Source organism: Solenopsis invicta, chromosome 2 (genome assembly GCF_016802725.1).
Source record: "Solenopsis invicta isolate M01_SB chromosome 2, UNIL_Sinv_3.0, whole genome shotgun sequence".
NCBI lineage: Eukaryota > Metazoa > Arthropoda > Insecta > Hymenoptera > Formicidae > Solenopsis > Solenopsis invicta.
In genome coordinates this window covers 18,067,958-18,086,321 of record NC_052665.1, presented here as the reverse complement: position 1 = coordinate 18,086,321, position 18,364 = coordinate 18,067,958, and the positions used below count along the sequence as shown (strand labels likewise).

The 18,364-nt window shown below is 31.7% G+C and overlaps 1 protein-coding gene across 1 annotated transcript in view; it reads right to left on the bottom strand.

Moving 5' to 3' along the window:
* LOC105194584 (zwei Ig domain protein zig-8) overlaps positions 1–18,364 on the bottom strand; it is a 326,168-nt gene that overhangs the window by 135,621 nt on the left and 172,183 nt on the right. The window contains exon 3 of the mRNA XM_026135651.2: positions 11,193–11,403. Within this exon, the coding sequence (XP_025991436.1) occupies positions 11,193–11,403 (211 nt within the window). The remainder of the gene's footprint in view (positions 1–11,192; positions 11,404–18,364) is intronic.

The window sequence follows — 18,364 nt, the reverse complement described above, 5'->3', positions numbered from 1 at the left end:
CTTTCGATATAACCTCTCAAAGTGAAATTTATTTGTCGCATCAACTCAGCTGCTTTCGTTGTCTTTGTCAATAAAGATTCCCGTACAATTCTATGGGTTTTTGATGATTGGTTCAAACTGTATAATATATTATTGTTTTTCGTTCACTCATCAAACGTTTCTTTGGGCACGAAGCTTAAAAATGGTTAGTTTTTTTTGCTGCAGCCATTTAAAATGTTGTATATTTTATCATTATTTTAGGAATATTCCAAATCAGTTTTTGTAATAAATCGTGGAATTTCAGATAATAAAATGTGATTTGTTGTACTTATATACATGTAGGAATGATAACCGCACAGCATATAATATTTATAAAAAATTTACATAACATTTATAATAACTATTTAAATATTTTATGAATTTTTATCAAAATTACTTCAATTATCAAAGAAACTGATCTGTGATTCAAAATCTATAATATATAGTCTCAATCAATTTTACCCAGGGCCAAAATCCATAAGAATTGTGCAGCTTTCTTTGCAAATCGTAAAAGACAATTCACCATGACGAGAAACTGATTTAAAATTTCTGTGTTATTTCAACTCTACTATTTAACACGTACTTAAGAACATATTTCTGCATTTGCTGTATGAAATATACACCGTAATATGTATATTCCTACAGCGAAATCAAAGGAAGCGGTTTAACATGATTGCTCATGGCAATGTTTATTCGAGTATATAATTTTATAGCAAATTTAACAGAATTGCTCTGGGTTAAACTTAATCTACCTGACGCAATAACAATAATTGTAGAACCGCAAATGATGCACACATGTGTTTGTTCCATACGATTAAACGTGCAAGTCATTCGTGCCACGAGGGAGCAATTTACAAAATTCCTTACTTCTTTCATTAAAATGTAATTACATGTTCCAAATAAATATTTATGTTGTTTTGATAATAAACTTGGTAAACATTTGTAAAAGATACACAAGTAATTAAAACGGATATTTAGCATTAATTAATAATACGAGTGGAAAAACAATTTATATATTTCACAAGATAAATTAATTTGAAAAAATAATTCTTCAGAGAAATAGTGTTCTCTATTTAGATAGTAAACATTTATATTGGATGTTTAAGCTGGTTACTAGAATGTCCATGTTTTTTGCAGCAGTGTCATCATGCTTTAACGTTTGCATAATTATTTTGAGAGTCCAATATAAAATTATTTTCTGCTCTGTAGCAAAATAACTGTAGCAAACTTTTAAGATACTACAATAAATTTGTTCTTTCCGTATATGATAGATTGTCTTCGTAAGACCAATTTCAGTCTAATTGGTACCACCAATTAAGATGGTATTTGGTTACCATGTTTCTAATGAACCTCTCTCATTAGGTCGCAAAAAGACTCGTTAATTTCCGAAACTGGAGGGTTTAATAAGATACCAATAGATCTGCGTCTAATCAAGACCGCTTTAATTACAAGTGTTTAAGAACAATGTTGAGCCGAAGCTTCTAAAGCTTCCCACGATATCATCTGTCACAAGCCATCCGTGAAATAATTAGCCATTATCCAATCCTTGTGGTTCGTTGCTAGATATTCTAGGGCAACCTCGCGAAAAGTTGGGTCATCCGAGGCAAACTTAAAGTGGAATACTATAATACAGCGAACACAAATATCGTCGCAACAGGCGCAACTTAAGAGACGGCGTTTAATTTCGCTGCACTGGCATACGGGCGATCGGGATCGGCAAAGTGCAATTGCAACTCTCTTAATTGCAACGGCAGATAAATACAACGGCGCAAATTAGGAGTTTCTAGAAACTTAAAGCGTCGCGGCTGCCGACTAAATTGAGCGATTCAGAACTGGAAGGAAATCATCTCGGAGCATTGTGCGACTGCGATTAGGATCGTCAAAGATCTATAATGACTCGCAAACTCGAGCACGGCCGTTGATGACTTGCAAAGTGCAGTTCGCGGAATCATATGCTATTAATCTGAGTGGGAAAGACTTTACTATAAGATTTTACTATTCGCGATTAACGCTTCGACTTTTGATGTGTCTTTTCGCATAAGTAGCTACTTTAAACTATCGCGTACCATATTTTGACGTTTATAATTATAAAAGGTTTAATTTCTAAAATGATTACAAATATGAAGAAATATAGCAACCGCAAGTTATACAAGCCATAAATATATAAACGTTAAATAGCTTCATGAAATTAACTTTCAACAAAAATAAATATAAATTTAATAATCTACGTTGTAATGAAATAAGATATTATATAAAATATCTTATATAACGCAAATCAGTATATAAAATATTTTATTATAAGTTAGTAGATAAAAATTTTCGTAAGATAAGCTTTTTGATAAGATACGCTACATAAAAGACCCCTGGTGTTCTAAAAGGTTCGCTTCTACATGACATGGTCCATTTAGCACAATGGTTGAACCAGTTCTGACTATGTTGGTTCACCCGAATCCCAGCGAGACGAATTTGCGAGGAAAGGGGACTGAAATGGGTCGCTTTGGATGTGGAGAGATATCGTCGCTTATAGATCTGCACATGTATCTTGTGGCTGAACGGAGATAATCTAACTATCATAACGAGATAAACGATCCTGGGAGAGACCATAATTGCCGTAAGAGTGACAAATACTCGCATCCTATTCCCTAGATACTGCATCGCACCGTGATCGTACGTCGCACAGCGAAATTGACGGGTTCGAAACAAGAGTGTCACACATGTGTCAATATAGAAACTTCTAAAATACCAGAACTCTCACATCTGTAAAATTTACTTTAAGCGATATACAATTTGCAGAATTCAGAATAGAATTTTATTTAATTTTATTATTTAATAGAAAAGATCAATAAAAAATTTCGGAATATGTATATGAAATACTATATTTACAATATGTATGCAAAATTAAAAATGCAATACTATAATCTGATGTAATAATAAATAGTGTAAGATAAGTTATAATATATTAAAAAATTTTATAAAAGTGCACAAGTGCTACAAAATTAATTCTATTCTGTTATGCGTATTGTAACTAAAATAATAAAAAAGAATACTAGCTCACAGCTAAAAATTATATCTTTAAATCCATATTTTTCGTAAAAAGTATTACAGATAAAGAATAAATGAAATAAAACGATGGAGCAATTCTGAAGTATTTATCAATGTGGCCATTTGTCTGGCCGTATTGTATGTTATAAACAGAATGATGATTGATGAAATATGTTATATATATAATACACGATGCTAATTGCTACTTTAATTTAATATGATGTATCCTCAAAATATTCAGTAACTAATTGATTAAAAAAAGCACGTTTGTATGTAATTAAATACCCAAAGTTAATGTTGCATCATGCAATAATATCTCAATATCTCTTTAAAATTACTATATAAAATAATTGACAAAAAATTATGTTGCATTTTATTCTGTTTTTATTTCAGAAAAAGCTCGGATGATGAACGTCGGATTTAAATGGAACCTCCTGTCGAATGATGGTACTCGTACACAATTTTGGAAGTTGAAAGTTGTACGGAAAAAAACGAACAAAAAAAAACCATAAAGAGTGATCGATCTGACATAGATATCCGTATCTGCACCGATTTTGAAGGATCGTATTGCTTCGTACATGATGGCCACAAATTTCGCAATTGATTTGTGGATGCCTCGTTGCACCAAGAACAATTTCAGCAGGAAGGAGGGAGAAACCAATTAAGCCGTCAGTGCGTTAACGCGTGTCATTTGCTCCCATATTGTAGCCAAGTGTGACCAATCGTGACAATGAGACTTAATTGCATGAATAATAACGACTATTGTTCTGACGGCTTAATATTATTTTCTATCTTCTGTCATTTCGCTCATCGTTTCGTATCGCGAACGCGGCATACATTATTACAAACGAAGAATGACCACAATTTTACCTGCGCAGCTTAACGTCAAATAAACAAATATTATTCCATTGCGATATTACCGCATTTTGATACGTGCAATGTTTCAAAACAACTATGACGTTGTAATTTAATTAATTTCGAAAGCTATTTATATCTACGTCATCATAAAAGTAAGCTTGGCAAATCAGGAAATTTCTACAGTTAAAAATTATGAATAATTAGGAGATTACATAATTAAATCGTCATTCAAGGCACATCATTTAATTCACAAATATTAATATATGCATGTAATATACAACGCATACAACTATATAGACATTAAACTGCTAAGCCAATATTGTACGAGTATGTATAATTTATTAAAATATTCGTTAATGTAATTAATCATTATATCAATAACTTTAACGATTACGATAACATTATCTACAATAGTGTTTGCGCTCTAAAGAAAATAATCATCACATATGTTAAATAAAAAGAATTCATGATATATAACTTCATTCTGTATGTATTCTATTTCAAAGCTTTCTGCACAAAGTTCTCACCAAAGTTACCTCTCCCAAAATTTTGCACGAATTATTCCGTGGATTCCCGTGAACTCCTTTCACAACGCGGACGCCCTTACGTCTTGACATAAAGGCTCTCCCCGTCTCGCGTAAGATGAAATATTTTGGCTTACGTAAACGCGAAAGCCTGCCTCCGAAACACGCGGTTATTATGCGCAAAGGAACGAGAGCGAGGAAGTGAAGGATGCAATGGCGTGGGAATATTGCAACGATAATGAAAACATCAGAGAGTAATTATTTCTGCACGTCGTACTTCCTTCGGAATATAAGAGACTGTATATGCGCGTTTATCTGTTGAATGTAGAAAATATATCTGCATAGAGAATCTGGAATCGTTAGAAAGCATATCCAGTGGTATATTCTTGAATTATTATCCAAATTAATTGCAGTTGTTTTCCTTTGGCATAGATACAACTAAAAATTTCTTCGTTGAATAATTTTACATCAGTCCCAAAAGTTTTGGTAAATTAAATGTTACAAAAACTAATAATAAGTGAATTATGTTTTTACATCACGGTTTAATCTTACATTTATTATTGCTAATAATATGTAAACTAACGAAATATAACTTAAAGCAAGGGTTTTTATTTTTAATAATTTTGTTACTATCTTTAAACACTTAATTTCTAATGTAAAAATAAGACCAATTTCAAGCGTTCGCGTGAAAAACAAAACTTGAATTATGTGATAATTATAAATTATGTAATAATTAAATAGATTCAATAAATAAGATAATATAATCAAACTTAATTAAGGAAAAATTAATCTCGAGTTTTGCCAAGAAATTCGTTATTAAAATATTTCACGATATTAACAAGGCACTTTGTATATAGATTGCTGCAAGAAAAAAAGATACTAATAATACGGTTTTATCTTACGTGAAATCTGAATTTTATTGGAAAAAATTTTAATACATGATTAATAAATGAGTTATTTAAAATGAAATGTTAAAAAACTTTGAAGAATAAAACTTTACTTATACAGATAAACTAAATTATTCATGTTAAAATATTAGAAAAATATTTATAATACTCAAATATAAAATATTTTGCATAAAAAATTCATAAACTAAGTTTTGAGAAATAAAATATTTGACGAAACTATATCCTTCAGTTAATTTCAAGCAATTATTTTACTTCGACAAAATTTCAGCTTAATTAAAAAGATCAAATTAATAAGAAAGTTGTAAACAAACATTTTGTTTGATAACTTTATTAAACAAAAATCAAAAAGAAAACTTTGCTATTAAAAAATAACGTAATGGATGTAAAATATTTTATACACAAGTTTTTTCACGCAACAGATTGAAATCTAATTAAAGTTTTTAAGAATAACAAATTAGAAAAAAAGTAAAAAATGTATTTTAATATACATAAAAATACGTAAATATTGTAAAGAATTGCTTTACTATAAACAAAGTGTTTGTTACACGAGCTTTCTTATTTAATTATATCAAATATAATGTTGCATGAGCAAAATCACAAAAAGTATGTCAAGTATGTGTACATATGTCAACAGAAATATGTTAAAGATTTTTCGGCGTCTTTTCAAGAAAATTCCAAGCGCTCTTACAAAGATTGGATTAAATTTCATTTTCCGCGAGTTTCGCGTAATTTAAAATCACTGTCCAACTCTGGCGGTGGCCATAACGCTGACTGTCCGCGGTCTTATTTATGATTGCGCTGTGTCTGGTATTTTCGTCTCGGCAAAGAATGACTTATATCCCTCTTAATTAAAAGTGTGATTAAAGCAAAAATCTTTGCTGTGGGACCTAGAAGGTCAAAACTGGGCCTATATGCCCAATTACGTATTTCTCGTATGTTTTTCCTTTTTATTTTATTTTATAATTAATTTACATCTCTTTTATTATCAATAAGGTATGTTACAAATTCATTTGCTTTCATATTATAATAAATAATTATTGTTTTCCCTTAAAATTATTTTAAAATTTTAATTCAATATTTAGAATTTAATATTTTATTTATTCTTTTGTTTTTATAAAGCTGTTTTAAATTATTAACTTTGTGTGAATGGTAATGTTTTAAAACTGTATAAAGATATAAATAAAATTTTTTTTAAAATATATTTAATTACCGAGAAAAATGTTTGCCTCCATTTTCTAAAAAAAATGACGATGTTTAAGTCGCATCACTTTCAAAGCAAGGTATACTTAAAATATAAAAGTTCAAAACAGTATAAAATGTATATACTCACTTGTACTCTTATTTTCTTTCTCCTAAAGATATATCTATCGTATATGTGATTACTATTTTATTCTTTTATCTTTATACTTTTCACCATACCAATATACACCGTTATTGACATAACTATTTCATTGAATGAAACATTACATCTATAAGGCTTTTAGAATCACCCATTGATTTTAACATATGATACATAATGCAACACAAACTTTCATTAAAAATCACGATTGTCGAAGCGTGAAGATATAATATGTGAAAAATACTTTCTCATTTATATGCTTATACCAATTGCCTCAACGTAATAAACTTCGAGAATAATCAATTTTTTTAACATTATTTTTAAAATAATATTAAATTTTAACACATTTCAACGTTTGTCACATGCTTTCTGTTTTTTTTTTAAGCATCGATTTTTATTACCGTCAATGATGATAATAGAATACGGAATATATATCGAAAACATCGATAATTGACTGAATACAATGATTATCGTGTTTCGTTATGGTTTGGTCGTTGACATTGCTATTACCTGGCAAATCTTTGCCGACCAATTATCATTTTCACTCTCTCGTTGAATTTCCGATTACGTTGCTGATTACGTCGACCGAAGAGCATTCATTAACGTACTAATGTAGAACAACTGTGGTATCCATTATTATACTATTATATTATATCGTAAACTAGGATAGATTTAAACCACAATATTGTTCTACATTCAGTATTAAATGGTATAAATATATAAAATTAATATGTTTTATATAAATGACAACCTATAAATATATAGGATATATACGTAGACAATTTTATATGTAAATAATATATATGTGTAAATGTATTAAATTGAGAGAATATTTGTAAAATACGTATTTGATAATGTTGGCTAGAATATAATTCAGTTTTAGGCAGCATTTAAGATTAATACTCTTTGACGCTTCCATTTTGTATGTATTTCAAATTGCTGTACATAACAAGTTTCGAGTAAGTTAAACCTAATAATAAAATTATGATCACATTTGTCAAAAAGTGACATTGTATCTTCCCAAATTTTATTATCAAAACAAATAGCATAATTTGGGCTTTAAATCAATACAATCATGTGAGAGCTGCTCGCGTGAGGCCAACTAGTATCCAAGAATAAAATCCGAGAAATGGGTTCAGATTTATTTGGCGGGGGTAGGGCGAGACGTTTAACAAACGTCCAAGTGGCAAAAAATGCATTAGTGGTTAATTCCGATGTATTTACGCTGCTCGGCTAGGCGAAAACACGTTGCAGCAAAAAAATGCTGAGTCAAGAATATATATGCTAGAGTGGTGAGATTGGAGTTCTACCCGCTCGCAGAATTTTATTATCCTCGCAAATTTTGGTACGTGAATTATTTTCTGTAGGACACGTTTCGACTCGAAAGGCAAAAACGGGAATTACGAGAAGTATAATGCCAAATCTCCTGTATTCAGCAACTTTACGTAAAAATCACGTATGAGATTTTGAACAAATTACTTTCTTTCTGACAGCTTTCTAAAATAATTATAATTATAAAGCAGAAAAAAATACAATTGCGATTAAAAGGTAATATATAAATATTATTCATAAAATCTCCGATATGAATTTTTATATAATTAATAAATTGTTATTATATTTAAAAAAAAAATTATCTCATAAAACAGTTTTTCCTGTTAAATATTATATTTTATTATTTGTCTTGTTACGTTATTTTTCCATCAGTCTGCCCTACTTTTGTATGACATTTCTATTATAACTCTCAACACTTCTATCGATCTTTATAGATCTATTAGTAAACAGCTTTTTCCCCTTCCACCAATCACCAAGTTACTTCGTCCTGCAATGGGAAATTTTGATCTGCAGTCAGCAGGGACTCCCTAGTTTTCAGCTTTTTGCAGAATGGATTTGTAAAATCGATCTCGTCGTCGACTTCATGTTTTACGATTTTACGAATGAGAGAACGTGCGAAAGAAAGACGATTTATTTCGCGCCAATCTTCCCTCCCTGTTTCCAGACATAAACGCTCCAGACGGAGTAGATGCATCTGCATCGATGCGCTCGTAGCGCATAAAAAGGGGAGAATAAGGGTGGATGGAGGTTGAAAAGGACTCGGTTCGTCGACGTGTTTCCTCCAAGCCGCTTATCGAGCACGCCGGAGCTCTTACGTTCTCCTGCGCTTCATGCTCTCAGTTCCTGACTCCACACTTATTCTTCTCTTTAGCTTCGTTCAGAGTTCAAAATCAACGATTGCATCTGCGGTCCTATATTCGCAAATGGAAGTGAATAATTCTATGCTAGTTTTTAATCTTACTCATCGCGCGAGCAAACGACAAATCTCGATAATGCGAATAAAAAAAAAGAAATTTTTTTGCCAATGGCGCCCCTCGCTTTCGTAATCTACAAATTATCATTTCCCTCTACCTCTCGTGTTTCATTCTACGATCCTTTCAGTAAGTTTCAGTCGCTCTTTTTATCGGTGTTTTACATCTCTGAAAAGAAACTAGAAAGTTTTTCTTCGTATTTTAATACGGCGGCTTTATACATATCTCGACGGTAAAATCTATATAGGACTTGAAAAATTTTGCAATAGAAAAATTTTAGGCATCAAGAACTTCGTAATCTAACAGTAAAATTTTTTAAGGATCGAACAATTTCACGATCCAAGAAAACTAAGAATCCTTAAGAATTTCAATAGCTTAAAAATACGAGAGCTCAAATATCTCAGAGAAGATCAGAATTTAAGAAATTTCAAAATTTTGTGTCAAATTTTATTTTAAATTTCTTGAGTAAAGGTATCGCAAGAGAGATATGTGGAACTCTCACAAGGATTTCTATTGGCTTTTCGTGTCAGATTAATATATAATTCCATTATAATGCATAATTTCATTTACTCGCGCTGAGCGCGAATATTTATTATATTTACGAGATACGTGAGCGCGCGATGAAAACCGCCGTGTGCGGCAAACGCCACAATAAAGCACAACTAATTTTGTGTAAAATAAGAAAAAGAAAGATATATATATATATATATATATATATATATATATATATATATATATATATGCGATAGTTGCACCGATTTTCGGCAAAGCTGGCGGATGTTTATTATGGCCGAAAGTTTACGAGAGGCGGATCGCGAACTGCAGGCAGCGAAAATGTTGAGTTTTCAGCACAGCAGTTATGCCAATATGAAATTCTTCCGGATTGCATGTACAAAGTTACGTTGTTTATAGTGTATCTTAGCTCCAACTTTCGATGGCAAAATAACTCGTCCTCCCTTGCCCACTCTCGTTGCTTTTTATTTGGTCGGCGACGCTCGCAACGGAAGAAACGGAAGTCGTGCGTTATCGTTGTCGTTTTCCCTAATGTTCTCAGAAACTGCTGAAAGATTCACGAACGTAAAAAAAAATCCGAATCGCGAAGACTTCGCCTAACTAAATCTTACGGCGTGCTTGCCTTCAACTTTAAAGAAGACACGAATAGTGTTCTCACTGTACTTTAGTGCAACCAAGAAAACTACATTTTTATTCGTTGTTTGAGAAAGCGGATTGCATAAACACGACCGGCAAATATGCAATAATGTTAGCATAAGTAAATCAATAAGTTAACACGTTAATTTTTCATATTACATTAAAAGATTGGCTATTTTGCCGCGGAAAAACACATCTGCTTCGTAACTGTGCAATAGATTTTTACATACAAGGAAATGCAAAATAATATTTTATGATACGCTGGTATCTGCGTAATGTATAATTGTACGTGTCATCGCCAGACGTATTGTGCAATCGGCATTCGTCATGGAGTTGAAATCAAATTTTACATATGATACAGTTATAGAGAAATTTCTGCACCGTTATTTAATATATAAATTTATTATTTATCATATTAATAATCACATCAAAATAATATTAAATACTACAAATATGTCAAACGTTACAAAAACTGGCAAATTAATATATTTTCTAGACAAATGACAGCATGACATGTGCATACGCATCAAATATATAAATTAACGTGTAAACTTAAGATATTGAAACAAAAGCAGACATCTATAATTTATAACATCTCCATTTAAGATTGACTGAATCAATATTAATGTACTTTATAATGTCTATTTTTTAAAAGGTTCTAACGTCAAAGGCTACGGACAGGTCGAATTAATCAAATAGGCTAAGCGTACTAAAACTCAATATTGCTCATTTTCTTTCTCTCATACTTGTTGAATGTCATTGTCAATGGGCAACTTGTTAATCCCCAAATGACGGGGACTTCAGAACGCGACGCGACGCGACATCGAGAGGATAATCCCGCGACGAAGCACTTAAGCGTTTAAACTTTAACCCACTTCGATCCTGCCAGCCAGCTCGTGTCGCGAACAATCTTTTCTCCGAGACAGCAGCCGCGATAGAGAAGCGGCCGTAACATTCGTCTCCCATCGAGAGGAGACTTCGAACAGAATCAACCCAAGGCCGTGATTTACGTAACCGGGCCAGGCGTGTGAATAATGCAGGCGGTACTCACCAACCACGTTGAGACTATAGTTGAGCGACATCTTCGGCTCGGTGCTGACCTGACACTCGTACACGCCGGAATCGCGCTGCTGCGGCGACTTGATTTGCAGCGTCCAGTTCTCCGACTTGTCCGGATGGATCACCTGGAACCTCAGGTCCGACGTGTACATGAGGATGCCCGCACTCAAGATATGCATGTCTCGTTTGCGCATCCAGGACACCTGCAACATGAAGAATACAACCTTCAGTCGTACGTTTTATGCACGTTTGCTGTAGTTTATTGCCGCAAACTGACATTTCTATTTCTTCAATCTCCAATTTCTAACACTCCTTGTAATCTCAAAAAATTTAGTGACGATTGAACATCTCAGATGTTTCAGCTTTAATCGAATAATAATACAATTAATATAACGTTTAGCATTTATCATACAGTTCCACAATTTGCGAATTAAAATGCTATAGCAAAAAAGTTCTCGGAAAATTAAATTAAATAATTATTTGTAAATTTTTATTTGAAGCAGTAGATTTTTTTGTTAAATATGTCATGTCTTTTTTCAGAAAAGATATAAGGATTTAATCACAAACTACGTTTAGACAGCATGCCCGTGAATCGCGATAGTGGCTGCATAACAGGTGACTGTTTAAATGTAATCTCTGATCTACTAGCTTTAAGCTCTCATATCTTAAAAATTACTGTTTAAAATAAAATTTTACAAATAATTATTTTACTTAATTTTTCACTTTTTTGTTATAATATTTTATCTCTCGAATTTCAGTATATTGATAATTTAAAAAAAAAAGTATATTAATTTGTAATTTTTTTTTTTATTTGTACTGTCAGAATTTTTACAATATTATTTATATATTAAGAACTGAAGAATAATATATTTTTTTATATGTTAAAACAACTTTTAAAGTAGTGTATATGTATATAATCATTTTATATATCTTTTAAATTGAGAATTATTTATATAGTAAAATGATTGGTAAACTATCTAATTTACATAACTTTGAATCGCAAAGATATTAAAATTCAGGAATACGTTATAAATGTTTAGCACCGGAAGTTCTCAAGCATCAATGCCTGCGCTGTTACAATACTGGCCTGGGGGTGCTTGCAACGTCTTGGTCGTGTTAGAACAAAGACCACGGAAAGCACCCACAGCGCCGTAAATCCCTGGTCGGTCGACGTGTGTGTCGCAAACGATCTCTATAGTCTCTCATTGTTTTGCGCGCGAACATGTCTGCCGGCTATTTAATGCGCCGTCAGAGTTCCGGGACGTAATTTCCGAGCGCGCGTTGAAAACGGCAGCCAAACGCAATTATCAGATCTCTTCCCCCTTCTAAAGACTTTTCTGTGCACTGCAGTTTGAATTTCTTTACTACGAGAGCTGCATTGAAATCGTATATAAATTAGTTCTCAAGCGTGGCTTAAGCGAAGATTTGCGATTTCTTTTTAAAAGAAGAAATAATTTCTTTCAGAATTCGATTTGAGTTACTTTTCTTTTCACGTACTTAATCCTTAAGCTATCTAAAATAAAACAAGAAAATATCTATTATATTATATTTGACTTCAAATATTTTCTGATGACAAGTGAAAACAACTTACATAGTAATATCGCTTGTAATCTATAATATATCATTTATAAATAGCATACAATTTTAATATACTCAGAAATTGTCTTCTTATATTCCAATTTTATAAAATATATACACATAATTTTATTTCATTCAAAACACTTATTCTGATTGAATAATTTATGCTGCTTTTAGTGTTGCATATTATAAAAATCAAAGAAATTTTATAAAACGCATTATTATGTAATAACGTTTTATTATATATTATTATTTATTCATACAATTTTGATTAAGGAGCAGATAGCTGAGCAGATGTTCAAAGAGACAAGTGATCGGAATAACGTACAGTGCATCCATTAAATAGCAATGAAAGGTAGAAAGCTCGATTTAGGTAGGCGGCTTAGCCACGTATATCACTGCAGCGTACGATGCACTCGCATAATTGGATGATACCTTTGCGAACAAACGCCACAGACTAATTCGCGCAACGTGCTACTGAATCGGAGGGTCAGCCACCAGCAATAGCGATCTAACCCCGCGGGGTAGTGCTGCATCAAGCGGATTGATTGTCTCCTATCTCGCGACGATCATCATCGGTCAACCATGAATTTCATTTTGCAAATTGAGTTTCCTGCCCAAGGTAGCCACTGGAAGAGAACTGAACGTTCAGTGCTAAAAGCATTAATGTACAACAGTCGTCGATGCTGTAAAAACAATTGATTTTTGATGAACCGTTGATGGAGATTGATTATCTCAGCATATCCCGATCGATATACTGCATTGACGTTTCCAATAGTGTTTAAGTACGGGTCAAAACACTTCTACGTTTAAACCGTGTGAACTCTATGTATGTCAAAATATACATATAATATAAAAGTACTCTACTTTCTGCTAAAAACAGTCAAATCAATTATATACTATGTATTATGATTACATTTATCGCGTATGTGTGCGTGCGTAGGACAAATAATACGGACTGGATTTATTGTATATATATTGGATTAGAACAAAAATTCGTTATTTAAATTATTGTAAAGTAGTGTGCTGTTTAAGTAAAATTCAAAGACAATGTTTATAAATATTGGCACATAAATCATTTAACTTATGCGCGGCGAACTTCTGTTCCAACTTAATATATACACACATAGGTATACCTATGATATATGTACTATATATATGCAAAAAGAAAAGCAAAAAGAAAAATTTATGTATTGTTTATAAAATGTTGTAATTTATAAAATTTAATATAATTAAACATTTTATAACGTTAACATTTATTCTTTTTTTAAGTCAAATATAATGGATTCTTACTCTTTAATGATGATTCTTTACTAATTTAATTTTACTAAATAATTCTTAACAAATAATTTTATTTAAAAGTTTCTATTGTGACAAAATGTAATTATGACGAATGTAATTATTATATAATATATTTAATTAGACTTTATTCCGTAGCGTTTAATGAGATAATATACATATTGATAATTATCACGATTATTATGGAAGTCGAAATACATCTACAAAGACGCAGCATTGCATATTGTAATCCTACTGACAGGAATGAGATATTTATTATGATCTAATTTGAGTAATGTTTGCATTATGGCAAATCATCATTACATAACACTGTCATCCGTTAGTTGTCATACGATATCGGCTAATACGTTTACTATAGGATTGTTATTAGTAATGCCTGTTAGGTATTAGTACAGTACAATCCACATCGTATTTGCGCCAAGAGCGGTTGTTTCGCGTACTCTAATGCAAACATATGACAGCAAATAAATTTGCTCGGTGGCTGAATTTACCCTCCACGCGAATATACTGTGCATATGCAAACTGCATATTTAAAATTTGCGTATTAATGTATTTATAGAATTAATACTATTTTAATCAATTTCTGCACCCCTTTCCCTTCTTTTTACCTTTCCCTTCTTTTTACCTTTCTTTTTTTTTCCATGTCTCTTATTTTTCTTTCACAAATCTAAATATTAGTGAGATAAATTTTATGTATATTCTTGGATATGTATATTATTTTTTTCATAATATTAATATAATAAATTATTAGCATTGCCTTATTGGTAATGTAAAATATAACTTTTCATTAAAAAAATATTATTTATAAATAAACACATTTTATATTTGCAATATTTCTGCTTCAATAAATGTTATAAATGTATAATAATACAGGATAGTTGTTAAATATTCTAAAAAATTTTAAGGAGTAAGTTTTGATTTTTTTTCTCAAATTTGATACTCTGTATCTTTGAAATTAAGTCGTTTTAGACATATGGTTATATCAAGTTTTCGTCTTAAATTAGTGTGAGAGATCACCCTTTAAAATCTTTTAGAGTACCTAACGACTACCGCATACATTTATATCACATATTTTTTTCTAAATTAGCACATTTTTAAATATAACTTTTATAACTTTTATATGGTTGTTCGATACAAAAAAAAACAGCTATAGATTTCTATACAGAATAATTAAATCCTTTGTTACTGAATATTATAGTATCGAACTCTGTACGGAACGATAATAATAGATAAATATTATTTATTATAGTAATATTAGTTATAGTAAACTATGTTTTTATACAATCCTAAATAAATTACACAAGATAATCGCACGATATTTTAATCGATTAGGAAAATGAAAGTCTATGGGGTATAGAAGTCGTCGCACATCGTCAGCATGTTCGCGTAAAACCGGCAAATTCGCCACACAACACACACAGTTTACCGCGATAGCGGCATCTGCATGCGCTTCATTATTTATGAGGTCGCTGAAATGGCCTGATCGCCGCTCATTGGGGATTGACAGGTATCGATTTTGCTTGTCGCAAGTCCGCGGTGACGATTACGCGTCCATATGATGGATGTTCGCTAGCAACGCGGCGAAATGAAAAACGAGGCCTGGAAATCGCGAAGACAAAGCCTACAAACTTTCAATATAAGTCATGGTGTCCCCAGTCGACATTATAACGTTTAAATAGATATTCAATAACGTATCTTGTAGTATGTATGCATATACGATGTCATTTTGTGTACAGTAAACTTCCATGTTAATTTTTTACCAGTGACATAAAAAGTGAATTGCGAGAATGTTCAACCGTTTTCAAAAAAAATTGTATTTAATCGTTCTTAACTTTAAATAATGTTTGACATAATTGGCTCTAATAGAGATTAACAAATTGCATCTTGCAAAATCATTAAAAAAATATTTTTTAACAACTCTGCATTTCGAATTAGAAAGCAGAGAACTCGTTTTTCATATAGTTATTTGGTGTTGTGTTTTATAGTAGAATGATTTTTGCCCTTTGAACATTGAATCCGTTGCAAGGCAACTCTCACGAATTACTTAGACAGTTGTTGGAATAATGGACAATATTTGGATATAGGAGCTTCTCGCAAATACCTCGCGCGTGAACAATGGTCACGATGCTCTGTCGAAAGGATAAGTTTGTTCGCCGGAAACTAATGCCTCAATTGCCAATCTCAAATTTCATACATGTTTGACCTGTATTGGTGTTCACTGACTTCAGCACGAAAACTTTCATAATTCGTGATAATTTACTTCATCATAATACTTTGGATTATTTTATTTTTTTACTTATGAAATTACAAAAATCAATAATCTTCTGATTTATTGATTAGTACTTTATTAATTAGAGAACTCTTAGCTATGTATATTATATATGCATATAGTAACAAGTAAGACCAGTTTTAATCCAAATGTAGGCAAGAGAAAGAGAAGGGAGAGAACTCGATGCCCGATTGATGCGAAAAGCAATACAATTAATGTTCAATTGATATCCGATTGTAATACAGCAGCGACAGCGATCGTACCACAAAACACGGGCTCTTCTCTTGCTTATGGAACCGCCTCTCGCACTACGGAATCCCCTTTCCTCTCTATCCTCTCGCCCACATTTGGATTAGAACCGACCTTATATTGCCTTATTTTGTATGTATTAAAAATCCAGAGAAAAAAAATAATTTTTTAAATAAATTTTAAAAAAGATATAAATATGATAACATTTTCCACTATAAAATGTGAGACCTCTTTTTCCTTTATTTATGATGTAGTTAGCTTATTATAAAATATATCAGAAGTATGTTATCAAATAACATATTTTTATGAACATGTTTAATAAAAACAAAATAACAAAATAAAATTAGAAAACTTACAGTTATGAGAGGAAATTATTAATATATATTAAATACGCATATATTTAAATGTATTTTAACAAATCATTCAGATGATAAAAATTATTTTCTTTCTCTTAGAGTTTGTGTGTTTCAGCCCATTCAGAATTTATGTCGTTATTGTTGAACGTACGCGCATGTCTATCTCGCAAAGGCTTTTTTCAGGCCATTCAGCGGACACATTTTTACAGGTAATCTCTTTCGTTCGCAGATGGAATTCACTCGATAGAAAAACGTCGAAAGCTTTCAGCCTTTTGAGATAAGTGCTAGCATTGTGCGTAAACTATCAACTGTGCATTATAAAGCAGTCGTTAATATTTCGTTAGTTTTCAGCTAGAGTATTGCAACTTTTTGATCGCCAGTTCGCTAGCTACAGTATTGCAAAAAAATATATAAAGATATACGTAAATTGTGTGTGTGTGTGTGTGTGTGTGTATATAAATATTATGCAACTTTAGATTTTTAAGATCATTTTACATTTAAATAATATATTAATTACAACATTAACAAATACAAATACAATATCTGCGTTAATAAATATAAGTTATAGTTTTAAAACAATCAGAATAAACAATTATAGCAAAACATTTTTTGAAGATATAATTCAAAACACTGTTAAATATTAGAAAAATGCTTTTTTATAACATAGAATATCTATTACGCGCATTTGCTCAATCAGTGGAAAGCTTACCGCCGATTTAAGCGTTAACGAACGACTAATTATTTCAATATTTTGCAATTGTGTCAAACAATACGCGCAGTGCACGATTAATAATGACACCTGAATTAAAATAGAAAATGTCGTGCGTGACGGGCGGCATGCCGTTGATGAATTTTAATTACGGTCGACGCACACGTCCCCACACCACTGGAATAGAATTTATAACGTTCTGTTGTAGCACGTGGACGATTTAATTTAACAGACTAACAATTTAACGCCCGACATTTTTCCCCACCGCACTCGCGCGTTTATTAATCCATTCAGTCGCTCATAACGAAATAATTCTATTTCTCGCGCGATCGCTTTTACGATATTTCGCGCGTTAATTATGGTCGAGTTATCATCGATAGCTCTAACTATGCATGCGCGGATTTATGTGCGTGTAATCTCATGGTATCCCTAGATCCATTAGGGCATCTCGCACTTAACGCTAAATGTACCCATCCGATATTAAATCTTATTACACTAATCTCATTCAGTGTCATCGTGAGCTAAAAATCTTAAACACCACATTTAGTATTAAATGAAGAGTAAACGTATAAACTCTCATTTCATAAAATCTTATATACACTTATACAAATTGCCTTGAGAATACTGCAGACGATCAACATTTTTAACATAAATTCGGCTTTTAGAAATATTACGTTTTTATCATAATAAATACATGCGACAAT